The sequence below is a fragment of the Phyllostomus hastatus genome, unplaced genomic scaffold (assembly GCF_019186645.2).
Source record: "Phyllostomus hastatus isolate PE091 unplaced genomic scaffold, TTU_PhHast_1.1 phas_scaffold_755, whole genome shotgun sequence".
NCBI classification, from domain to species: domain Eukaryota; kingdom Metazoa; phylum Chordata; class Mammalia; order Chiroptera; family Phyllostomidae; genus Phyllostomus; species Phyllostomus hastatus.
The window spans coordinates 7,334,217-7,347,285 of NW_025334039.1; the positions used below are offsets into that span (position 1 = coordinate 7,334,217).

The 13,069-nt window shown below is 45.1% G+C and overlaps 1 protein-coding gene across 1 annotated transcript in view; it reads right to left on the reverse strand.

Moving 5' to 3' along the window:
- The window catches only part of ANO4 (anoctamin 4), a 190,167-nt gene that overhangs the window by 102,189 nt on the left and 74,909 nt on the right, over positions 1–13,069 (reverse strand). The window contains exons 7-8 of the mRNA XM_045826360.1: positions 12,991–13,035; positions 1,213–1,344 (exon numbers count right to left, since the gene is read on the reverse strand). Of these exons, the coding sequence (XP_045682316.1) occupies positions 1,213–1,344; positions 12,991–13,035 (177 nt within the window). The remainder of the gene's footprint in view (positions 1–1,212; positions 1,345–12,990; positions 13,036–13,069) is intronic.

Genomic DNA, 13,069 nt, shown 5'->3' on the forward strand with positions numbered 1-13,069 from the left:
CAGTTCTTATTTCCCAGGGAAGACTTAACTAGGACTCTGAGGCCGAGCTGTGAGTTTCCTGTCTTTTTCAATGACCCGTTTAGGTGGCTGGGTGGGCCTTGCTCTGACCTGTGGGATCTAGGGTTTGGTTACTTCAGGGGCTTACTGAATTGCTTCCCTGGCATCATGCATTATTTATTTTGATGCACAAACATCTGTTTTAATGGTCCTTCTCTCTTTTCCTCTCTAGAAGTCCAGAGACTTTCATTTTCTGTTGCTACAACGTGCCCCCGTCTTGCACCCTCTGCAACTTAACAACTGCCATCTGGTTAATTTTTTTCTCAAAGTCAGCAATCTATTCTTTTAAAATCTATCTCCTCTTTCCTCCCCTCAGGTAAGTCATTTTTACTGAGGCTGTCTCTCTGGCTGGCGCAGGGAGAGCCAGGAATTCCTGAAGCTTGGCTGAGAGAGAGGCCGGGCTGGCCTGGGGTACCCTCCCCTCTGGAAAGGCTGTTTTTGCCTAGCTGTTTACCATCATTGGCAGGCTTTTCTCTCCTACCACCAACCCTGCCATCTGGCCGTGATTTCTTGTCATCTCAGAAGCTTCAGAGTCAATTCTCTATGACTTTTGTTAAGTCCTCAAAGGCTCAATTTCTTAGCCAATTCCTCCCCCACCCCTATATGGCAAAAGTGATTATTTATTGTTCAGAGATTTGTCCGATCGATGAGCCAGGAAGCCAGATGCCAGGTAATGTGGCTTTTCCCGGGGCAGCTTAGTTGCTGAAGGAAGGGCAACTGAGACGTGAACGAAGATTTAAAACAAACCAACCAACAACCCCTTTTCCAACAGAGAGAGGTGCAGACCAGCTTCTCTGTCCACTGGGAGGTGCCAACGAGCCTGCAGGGGCCTCTGAGCACAGGGCATGGGCAGAGCCACAAGGCAGGAGTCTGGGTTTCTGCATTACTATGCAGAAGGTCATCCCTTAACACACATGTGAACGTGTGTTCTTTTGTGCTGAGCCACTGAGATGCAGGGATTGTTGGTTAGATTGTTGGTTAGTCCTTACCCTGACTGCCATAAATGGGGTATGAACACTCACGGGACCCCCCAGGGGAGAAAGGCCCTATGCCGTCCCTCCTTGCACAGGCCGGGGAGCCCAAGCTGTGCAGGACAAGGCTCTCCCACAACGGCTCATCCTCGGTCAGACAAGGGCTTCCCGCAGAAACACTCACTGATGGATCCTTTGCTGGCTGAAAGGGGCAGTGTAGCAGTCATTCTCCTCCAGGTCTGGCAGTGTCTCCTTGTCCAGCCTCATTGGCTTCTTAGGTAACCATCTCCGAAACCTGCTTATTTGTTTATCGATCCTGCGGTACATGAAAGGCAAAACCAAAGGATAGAGTGTCAGCGTTACACGGTAACACGGGCGGGAAGTCTCCCCAGGGCCATAATGACGACACCGCACACTGTGGGCACTCTCCCTGCACCTCGGAAACCCGTGCCCCCAGTTTGCAGATGGAAAGAAGGGAGCCACAACTCTTGTGGCTTTCCGATTTCACCACGGGGCTCGGTGTCTTTGAGGCTGCTGCCATGCGTGGTGCCAGTGAAAGACCAAGGAGTCACAACAAGACTGGGGGGCTCTGGAAAGGAAGGTCACAGTCCCTCAAGAAAAGCAGCAGAGACGTTCATGTCTTATATTCTGCAGGTTCTAGAAACTCATTCTGTGCTTGGAAAATTTCATTTTCCCTTGTTTAGGGAAGAGCTGGGGCCATATTAACTCCGGGCAGGAGGGCTGACAGCCCAACCCCATGGGTGCATTGTGCAGACAGCCTGGGGTCATGGTTTGCTTCCTGCCTCTCACGCCCTCTCTGCACCTTCCCAGCAGACAGCAGGCTCCTTCGTTTTCACGTCTCTGGTTTTGCACTGACCACATGGTTCTCATGCTGCTGGGGCACCGTGACGCGCATATATTCTGGCCACAGCACACGTGATATCGAGACGAGGAGAACAGAAGTGCCTTAAATGTGGTTTTCAAGCCACAGTTTTCCACTGGCCACCTCCCATCCCCTCTGACTTCTGCTGATGAAAACATCTGGCTTCCAAGTGACAAGATTTTCAATCACTCACAGCACCCACCGGCAAAGGGCAAAACCACAGCAGACTTGACAGTGATTGTGCTACTCCGGTGTCTATGCCACAGACTAGGTTTTTTCCCCTCAAGAACACATATCAAATAGCATCTCTGTGAGGCAGACTGAACAGGTACCACACTCATTTTACACATAACGGAAGAGATCCATGGCGGAGAGGGGTGATTACTCAGACCCTAACACCCAACCAATGAATAAAGCCAGGGCCAGAGTGCAGATTTGGGAGCCCTGATTTTAGGAATCACCCCACTGAGCTGGCTGATAATAGAACTCGTCACATCAAGGCTACAGAAGGGACAGATCCCTCTGAAGAAGGAAACATCTAAATGCCTTCTAAGTCTGTTCACTGAAAGCACATGGAACCTGAGCATGGTTTGCTTTTCTCCAATTTTTAAAAAGATTTACATGGCAATTTACCCTTTTCAGTGAAACACCCAACTGCAAAAATTATTTTATGTTAACAATCAACTCCAAAATGAAAAATGATAGCAAAGTATTATTTTTTTTTACCACCTCTTTTATTCTCAGCATTGTTCCAGTCTCACCTGACCGCCACTCTGCTTGGTGGTGGCTGTGCTTTTTCAGAACCCCTGACTGTTCAAACTGGAGAGAACCTCTCAGCTTCTCTAGGCCCCTCCTCTCAAAACCCCCCACCACGTACACACACAGAAGTAAAGAGTCTCCCCCGGGGGCACGTAGTCAGAAAAGAAGAGTGGATTGGGAAGGCCTCAAGCCCTCACAATGGGGAAAACCTCCTGTCTCCTCCATCCTCCTGGTCCCCACCCCCCACCGCTGTCTCTTAAAAGATGCTTAAAATCTAGTGAAGCATGAGTTTCAGAGCAGCAGTGTGACAGTGACTGAGGACAGGGAGCTGGACTGCCTGGATTCAGATCCTGGCTCTGTAAATATCAGCAGCGTGACCTTGGGCAAGTTATTTAACCTTTCTATCAGTTTCCTTATCTGTAAAATGGGCATGATATGATAAATTCACACGGTTGTGATGATTAACTAATGCGTATATAAAGTGTCTAGAACTGTGGGTGGCATACAACCAGCACTGGCTATTATTACTATCTTTTTTTTCTTTTCAAAAATAAGAATTTGAGCTTGCCTCTTCACATTGCTGTCTTTTTTTTCTTTTCAATTCAAAGTTAATTGTGCTTCATCAGCATCCATCACTTGCCCAAGTTCAATGATTTAGTCCTTAAATGGAATCATAAATCAGACTTTCCTAGTCTAAGCTTTCCCCATGGCCTTCAGCTTTATTTTATCTGATTGCCTTAAAACTCATTCAAGAAAGAGGACATTGTATGGTGATGGATGGTAACTAGACTTACGGTGCTGATCACTTTGTAATGTATGCAAATGTCAAATTATAATGTCATACACCTGACACTAATATGTTACATACAAAATTTTACTTCCTTAAAGAAAACGAGGACATTGGCTCAGAGGGTTTTCATAATAGAGTTTTTGCCTCCTGCACATCTCCAGTCTGCAGCACCGACTGGATTGCACTGTGCAAAACCCACATTCCCACGGAATCTGGGCTCTGCCTGCAGGGGCTGTGAATTAAACGTAGCTGGGCACAGGACTCAGCGTGGATACCAACAAATAAAGCTGTGAAAAATCAGGCATAAACACTCTATGGAAATGAAATGGCAGCTTTAAGTAAACAGCCTGTAGCACTGCAACATAAATGAAGCATGGGGATGGTGAAGAGAGAGGAGAACAAGGAAATGGAAATGATTAATTGAAAAATGAGGAGGAGCAAGATGAAGCGAAAAGGAAGGGAGGGGAAGCTGCTCGCCTCATGGAAAGAAGTTGGGATTTGTGATGGGGATGTCTAAATCCCATCTCTGTGGCTATCTGCTGTGTGACCTCCCACAAATCACTCACCTTTTGGAGCCTCATTGGCCAAGCATTTTTAAATGGGAGTATCATTATCACCATTACAATCACCGTGACCTTCCGGGGCTGTTGGGAGGTTTATAAAAGATGGTGGTGTGCAAGGAATGCTTTGGAGAATGCTTTGGAGAAGCATTTGGAGAATGCTTTGGGGAGATAGTAGTGTCATTGAAAACTTCTTTAGGATTGCAGAAGCTAATGTGAGCGTGATGGCAAACCGAGGAACTGGGCTTTTTAAACACTATCGTGGAAGAAAGATATTCAAAAGATATCTTAAGATTAAAGCCCCTGAGACACTAATGGGGGCCTGGGGTTATGGTCTGGCCTTCCCTGGGGCAGCCTGAGCAGAAGCAGGGGGACCAGGCATGGATTGTCCACGTGCCATCATGCACGCCGGTCCACGCTGGGTCCTCCTCACAATGACAGAAACCAGTAATCAAACGTGGTCAGCAGTCTGTGCTCCTTGCCAGTTGGCAGAATGGACCCCCAAAGCTGATGCATCCTAAATCCTCAGGACCTGGGAACGTGTTATGGGACGTGGCAAAGCAGACTTTGATGATGGGAGTGAGGTTACAGGCCTAAAACTAGGGAGAGCATGTGGATTACTCAGCTGGACCCAGTTTAATCCCATGAGCCCTTTAAAAGCAAAGAACTTCCTCCACCTGGAGACAGGAGAGATGAGACGGGCCAGAGAGATTCGAAGTGGGAAAGGAACTCAACTGCCCAACGTTGGCTTTGAAGAGGAAGAGGGCCAGAAGGGCAGGCGGCTGCAGCTGAGAACCACCTTTGCCCACGAGCCGTGAAGACACAGAGCCCTACAACCACACAGAACTGAACTGTGCCAGCAACCTGAATTGAGTCTGGGAATAAATTCTGACCAACACCTTGATCTCAGCCTTGGAAGACTCTGAGCAGAGAACTAGCAGTTACGTCCCCATTCCCTGGAATTCTCACTTGCAGAACCGTGAAATGAGAAATTTGTGTTGTTTTATGCAGCTATGTTTGCAGGAATGCGCTGCGACAGCAACAGGAAACCAATACACCTCTTACAACAATCTTGGTGGGACCTTCTCCTGGAGACCTGGCCACAGCTTGCCTGGCTCCCAGTGCTGGGGCTGACGTTCCACATGCTGTCCCCACCTGCCAGTTGGGTGGCTCTGGGAACGAGGGTCTGTCTCTCTGTGGCTGGAGGACAATTGGCTATTCTCCTGCAGACATACTCCCGTCCCCAAACTGCACCACTCAGATATCACTGAGGGTCCCCTTCTATCATGCAAAGAAGAAACACGAAGTGCAAAAGCCACCAGGCTGGAAAGCGTGGTACCCAAATTAGGTTACCTATTCTGCCATTGTATGTCAGCGTGGCCAGGGACAAGCCTTTTATCGTCACTGAACCTTAGTATCCTCTTCAGCTGCTTTTTAGATACTACATTTTGGTTGTGACTTGCAGGGACCTCCCCAAAAAACTGGAATTAATCTTCTGGAGGGTGGGCCTCTTGTAGTACCGGCTTCCCCCACCAGGTGAGTGTTCTAGGAACCCATCTGCATCAGTGTACGAGTTGGCGTTGTTGTGAGAGGCTGCTTAGGCTTCAGCACTTGTTTTTAGACTCTTTCAGTGAGTTTGCCCATTTCATGATGGGTGATTGACAAGCGCACGTGTCTACACTGCATTGAATGTTTAGCAGTTTTTGACTAATACAACATAATCACCTCAGGGTCCTACCCTGTCTATTTGTCCGATCTCACCCTAACAACTTTTTTTTTGTCCCTGGATGAAAAAAGTCCTCAAGGGGAAATGTTTTTGCCAATGTGGAAGAGGTGAAACAAAAAAACAGCAGAAGTACTAAAAGGCATCAAAATCAATCAGTCCAAAAACTATTTTGAGCAGTGGATCCACTCATTTACTAATGGGCACTTAGGCTTTGTCCAGCACTTGGCTATTGCAAATAGCCCTGCTATGAACATAGGGGTGCATAGGTTCTTTTGAATTTGTGATTCAGGATTCCTAGGATATAATCCCAACAATGGTATTGCTGGGTCAAAAGGCAGTTCCACTTAATTTTTTTGAGGAAATTCCATACTGTTTTCCACAGTGGCTACACCAGTCTGCATTTCCACCAACAGTATACTAGGATTCCCTTTTCTCTGCATCCTCACAGGCACTTGTTTGTTGATTTGTTTATGAAGGCCATTCTGACAGGTGTGAGATGGTATCTCATTGTGGTTTTAGTTTGCATCTCTCTGATGGCTAGTGATGCTGAGCATCTTCTCATATGTCTGTGAGTCATCTGTATATCCTCCTTCTCGATAGATATATTGCATGAAGTGGAGAGTACTTCCAAGGTGACTGAAGTTTAAACGTGTAAGAATACACAATTTTTTATAAGTAAGTTCTGGGATTTTTTTTCTAAGTCATTCTAAACAAATTTGAGTTAATAAATAGCCTTCCTTTTCACAATGCATAATGGATAACCTTTCACCTAGAATGAAAGACTTGGGCATCAGTCAGAAGCAGGTTCACATCCAATTGCAGAGCTGGCTAGTGGTGCGCACCATGCTGGGCAGGTAACTAAACCTCTCTCAAGCTAACATACTCATTGTATAAGGCAGTGGTGAGGACAGTACAAGATAATGCACATCAAGTGTTTGCACAATGCCTGGGACGTACAAAATGCTGAATTAAGTGGTAGTATCTAGAATGAAGAAAATGATGACAGTGAACTTTGATGCAGAGAGTTCTCAATGGAAATTCCAGCACTAGGGTCCTCAATTGTATATACTGAGGTCTGTGCTTCCATCTCACACCTAGTAAACTTCCCTGAAGAGGCAGTCCTGAAATTCACTTAGGTGCAAATTGAGAAACCAGCCAAGCAGGAAGCATCCCAATTTGCCTCTTCAGCGTAGGAGTGGGGCTTATTTAATGAAGTCTCCACTGATAGGGACAAGAAAAAACACTGGCTTAAAGCTTTAGCACGGATGTGGTTGACTCACTGTCACTTTGTTCCATTTCTGCCACTTACTAAGCAAAAGCTCTCTTCCAGTCTACAAGGGCAAATCAATAAAGAGAAGCTGGATTGTCTACTCGGTCACTCCTGGCCTTAACTTGTCAAGTTAATATCTGAACTAAAAGGTGAGAACTTTCATGGTAAGTTGGGATAAGTTCGGATGCTGGTTCATGGCAGGCGAGGTTCTGGGTAGCTGGAAATAGCTGGTAGAACAAAGTGAGCAAATGGGCAAGGACTTGCCCCCCAGCTGAGCTGGGCCTCCCCTCGGGGAGGAACGTGCCTTGGAAACGTGCCTTGGGAAGGTTCTGCCGGAGCCTCTTTGGCCCTCGGTTCCCTCGGCTGCAAAGGGGAGAAAATCCTAACCTCAGGAGTGGTGATGACGACGGAAAAGGCCACATGCAAAGGACTTCACTACCCCCATGCTAACCTATCAGTAGGCCTTTATAAGTCACCTACTGTGTGCAGAGCCCCAACCTGGATGCTGTGGGTGTACCCTACAGGAGCAGAAGACAAAGGCCTTTCCGTTGAGCCACTCACCACCCAGGAGGGAGTTTGTTCTAATGACAACTTAATTAGGCTGAACGAAATGAAACAGGTTACTTCAGGGACACCCGCTTTTCCCCAGACCAGAATATGATAATAATAGCATCATGTTTCGAACAGATAGATTACATTTTCGGGGATGATAGGCCTAGAGGGAACACACGAGTGAGTTCTTTTTGCTTCCTTCCTTCCTTCCTTTTTTCTTTCCTTTAATGAAGACTTCACGCACAGCCCTGCATCGCAGTTACTGAAGCCCTCCCGGACTGATAACAGTTAGACACCCACAGGCTTGGATTTCTTTTTCCTCTTCTCAGAGCCAATGCCCCTGTACTCACAGCCTCTCTTTGGACAGAAGTTAGGGATCTTTGGAAGTTAATATGATTCTTTTTTAGGTCACAAGGCTACTAATTGGGACACAACCTAAATACCTTATAGAAGGGTACCTAGGCTTCGGAACATTAACGTATATTAATTTTTTAAAACTGGGATGGAAATACACAAGGCCTTGTGTCATTTTGCCTGCATACTCATCTGACAAGATTACAACTGTGCTGAATGCATAATGCAGCAGAGTCCAGCGTTCATTCTGCCAACAGCTGCACGGGATAGCCTCAGGCAGCGTGTGTGTGGGGGTGGGGGAGTGGAGGGAAAGGAATGAGTAGCAATGAGGCATCAGCTACAAGCCACCCACGACAATCAGGTAACTTTGTAATTCACTCTTTTACAGACTACATTTGTACTATTTGGTGAAGGCAAAAACTGTAAGGCAGAAGAAAGATGGTAAATTCCCTCTGTTCACTGGAGAGGTAATTTAGAATGCCTGTTAAGTCGGCCCCAAGATTAGTCAAAGCAGCACTTAATAAACCGAGTATATGGATGAAAAATAAAAGGAGCATTTACTCCAAAAATATATGTCTGAACCACATAAGTATGCCTTATGGGAGTCAGATGACTTTTTAAAATAAAGATATTTGTGAAAAGATAACTTTATTTCTCTGCCTGCTCAGAAACTTTTTAATGGTATCATTTGTCTTATCCTTAAAGGAGATAGGTTTATTTCAGGGATCCTTTCATGAATTAATGAAATGAGATATCATTTGTACGGATGAAACTAAATGCGAAATTAAGTACCCATTCTTGGTATGCCGTGAGAGTTTGAGAGTACTGGAAATCGATGTGGTATCACTGGTGTACAACCAGAACAAGAAACGGTACACGTGCCTTTCAGTTTGTAATATCAGACCCGGCCACAAAGAGACAGACACTCTTCATCACCTACATCAGCCCAATCAGGGGTGAAAGCAAGAGCTTAAGTACACACAAAATGCTTTGACAAATTTCATTTTAAAATTTACACCAGATACTGGGCTTCACCAAGTTATACCACCACAGGGATATCCAAAATTTAATTCCACATGGTAAAGCAATAAAATGTATCCTAAGAGGCCATTCTGAATCAAAGTATCATACCACTGTAGTTAGATGATCCCTCCCCAACCCCTGGAATCTTCTAGAGCCATCTAACGCCTAAATTCATCTGTGGTTGTCATTTACGCACTCAAAGTAGCATCAGCTTTTCCAGGCCAGAGATCAGTGTTTAGGAAGTTATTCTTCCAGTTCTAGAAACAAGGATTTCCCAAGCTCTTATTCACTCAAAGCTTCCCCTCTACACACACAGAGAATATACGACTGAACGTGCCCCTCTGCTTCTCTCCTCTCGGCTCCTGTTCTAAATCCCATCCCCTCTTTCTCCTTTCCTCTGCCATAAAACTCATCAAGATAGCAGTAACCCTCAATGCTTCTAATCCATCCAGACCTCATCTGTTCTCCACCAGCTGTAGCTGGGTTTCCATGACCCTCCACTTGGTGGCCATCAGTCTGAAAACAGCGTCCTAGACCAGCAACATAAGCATCATTGGGGATCTCGATGGAGAAGCACATTATTGAGCCTCCCCTCAGAAATTCTGGGAATGGGCCCAGTGACTTGAGTACGAAAAAGCCCTGCAGATGATCCCGATGCATGCTAAAATCTGAGAACCACCACTCCATGGAGACGCTAGCGTGGTGGTTACCGTGGTAACCAAAAACTGATGTTTCAGTTCTTATCCTTCATCCGTAGCTGCAGAACAGCCATTCTTTCAGAAGCTCCTTCCTGACACTGCCTTCCCTTCGTTCTCCTCCTACTTCTTAAATTGTTCCTTTTCATGCTCTTCCCCTCTCTTCCTGTTTCCTCAATGTAAAGTTTCTAAGGAATGGCCACTGGCCCTCTCCTCTTCCCTCTCCGCATCCCTGCCCTGGGAAATTCTACCCACCCCCCTGGCTGAAGTCATTACATCTGTGCCTTGGACCCCCAAGCTGCACTCTCTAGCTTTTCCTCTAGCTTCAACTGCTTTGCCATCAGTCCTGCAGGCCTGTGGGACCTGATGTCCTATTCAACCTTCAGAGAACATGTTTCCTTTTATCAATTTTTTCTTTCAAGCCCTCACTGCCCAGAGCATTAGCAAATGTTTCTGTCCTAAATCTGTCTGACACTTCAGGCAGACCTGGTCTTTCTATGCTTTTCTTTGAGCTCTACTTTTCCCCCCACTCCAGTCCTCACAGATGTGTATGGAAATACATTCATTCACTCATTCCACCTACTATGTGCTAGGATATAGAGTTAGATGAGCTATCCTTGTCTTTAGACACCATCCAGGTGGAAAGAAGGACATCTACATAGATTGTAGCACAAGCTGAAGGGGGCATAGGATACCAGTGGGAGAACTGAGAAAAGGCCTCATTTATCCTGGTCAAAATGCCCAACCATGTGGACTGAGTTCTGAGGACTGAGTGGGCATTACTTTGGTAAACAAGATGGGAAAGAACCTCCCCAAAGGACCACTAAATTCAAAGGCCCAAGTAAATATAAGGTGTTTGGAAGCCATAAGTGGTTCAATGTGGATGGCACAAAGAGTTATGGGAGAGGAGAGATGCGTAAAGACAATTTATAAAGGCTGTGTTTAGAGCCGAAGACTTGTAACTTTATTCTCCCACTATGGTGAAGCCAACAAGTGACATGATCAGATTTTCTACTTAGGGAGATGGCCAGAGGAGAGTATGGAAGGGGGTGAGAACAGAGAAGGAAGATAAATCGGCATAAAATGGGCACAAGGCAATGAGAGCTTAGCTAAGGCAACGGCAATGGAAATGCAGAATAGTGTATGGATTCAAAGGTATTTCTGGGGCAGCATCTGTAGAACCTGAGAGACTGACTCCGGGAGGGGGAACATCACCCAGAATGACCCTTGGGTTTTAAATTCGGTTACTGTGTGGGCAGTGGACAGGGCCTGGATAGGGAAGATTAAGTGGAGAAAATGACAAAATCAGAACAGCTGGTAGACTAGTTACTATGGGGTAACAGACTGGAGAGTAGAGAGCAGATTCCCTTTCAGAGGCAGAAAGGGAATGGGAGGTATAAAAAGACCTAAGGTTATTATTATAAATCCTACATAATCATCGATACTATTTATGATCATAAATAGTATGCTAATACTAATACTATTATGTATGATAATACTATGATAATATTAATACTATTAGATAACAGTATGATCAAATAATCATTGATACTATTTATTGAAGATCCACTACATCCTAGGCACTGACCTCATATCAACCCTACATGGTGGGAATTAGTATCCTCCTCATTTTTTACAAATGTGGAAAATTTAGACTCGAAGATGTAAAGAAACTTGCCCAAAGACTTTTAGTGCCTATTTAAAGATAGGCTTTGTGTTTAATATTTATGAAGGCTGCTTGGGAAATTTGGGTAAAAGTAAGCATTATCCCCACTCCCCATTCCATTAAGCATCTGGGATGTACTGCATTTAACAGGCTAAAATCCAATAATATGTACAGATCATACATTTCCACTGTGCCATGAAAGTTGGGAGGATCTTTTCGTTGTGTTTCCTTCAGGTTTTACTTAATTTGGGTTTTAATTCACTCCACTCACAGTCAGGCAAATGCTTAATTTAATGAGAAGGTGGAGATGGGCCTATCATACTGACCAGTGGTTTGCAAAGCAAGTTTCAGAACCAGCAGCTAATATTAGCCTCACTTGAGAACCTGTTGGAAATGAAAATTCTCCAGCCTCACAGGAGAGCTACTGAATCATCACTCTGGGAATGAGGCCCGGGTCCCCCAGGTGATTCTGAGGCTGCCTGAAGTTTGAGAACTACTGACACGGGCTTACGAACTGCATCAGGCTTTTACGGAACGTATGTGATATGTCACAAGGGACTAATCTATATTGTGGTGAATTCAAACGCGATGACGGCTGCCCACAGAAAGACCTGCTGACAAGCCTGCTGCACAGGGAAATCCGGGGAAACTGCATTTCATTTCCTCAGATGCCAGTTCTCATACCACACTCTGTTCAGTGGATGTGCACTTGCGTGGCCCCACTGAAATTATCAATCATCTTACTTATCACTCTGCAGAGCACAAATAGGGTGACCTTGAATCTTAAATCCCACAGAACTGAATTAAGTACAGGACTTTCAGAGAGATGTAGTGGTTTCCAAGTTTTAAGCATCAGCTCAGCTCAGGGTGAATGGTCACATAGGACCAATTAAATTTTTAAATTACATGGCTAATGATCATAACAGACTCGAAGTATCAGAGGAAACACTTTGTAAAGTACACGATTGTCTAAGCACTATGCTGTACACCTGGAACTAATACAAAATAATATTGAATGTAAACTGACATTACAATTTTTTTTAATTAAAAGAAAATAAAAGTAGAGGTAAAAAGAACATCATGAATGCTTCCCTTGCCTTCCTGGCTTCTCAACAAACAATAAAAACAAGCTTTGGAAAGACACACTGCATAGTAAGGGCAATCTTCACCCAGTGGATTCTGTTTTTTGGGGGTGGTGGTGGTGAGGTAATGTACCTACATACTTTATTAACAAAATATTCACCACATAGGAGGTCCCCACCCATGGGGGCACCTGGCAGCCATCAGCTTTCTGAGAGGCTGACTGTCTGCACTTCAAGATTTCAACATATAGAGGACAGAGGAATTTCTGTGGGAAAAAAATAACATTCAGGCCGAAGATGCTCTATACAGTTGGGATGTTTGGGGATTTATCTAACAGAATGGTCTTAAACAAACAAACAGAAACAAACACCCCTGCAGATGAACCGCATCCTCCCAAGTGAGGATAACTCAGAGGAAACACTCCGAGAGGGATGGATATTTTCATCTTTGCTTTTTTTTTTTTTCCAGCCAAAGTGGCTATTTTTGGAATGTGCAGAGCAGCCAGCTTTCCCAGGCGACAAAGGTCCCTCTCTTTGTCATTGTTAGAGCACACAAGGCAACAGACCAGACAAGCACTACCAGGACAGAGCATGCTACTAACCTGCTCATGAACTTGTACCGGCGGGGCAGGTAATAGATTTTTCTCCTGGAAGAACAGCAAAAATGAAGCCAGTCGAGAA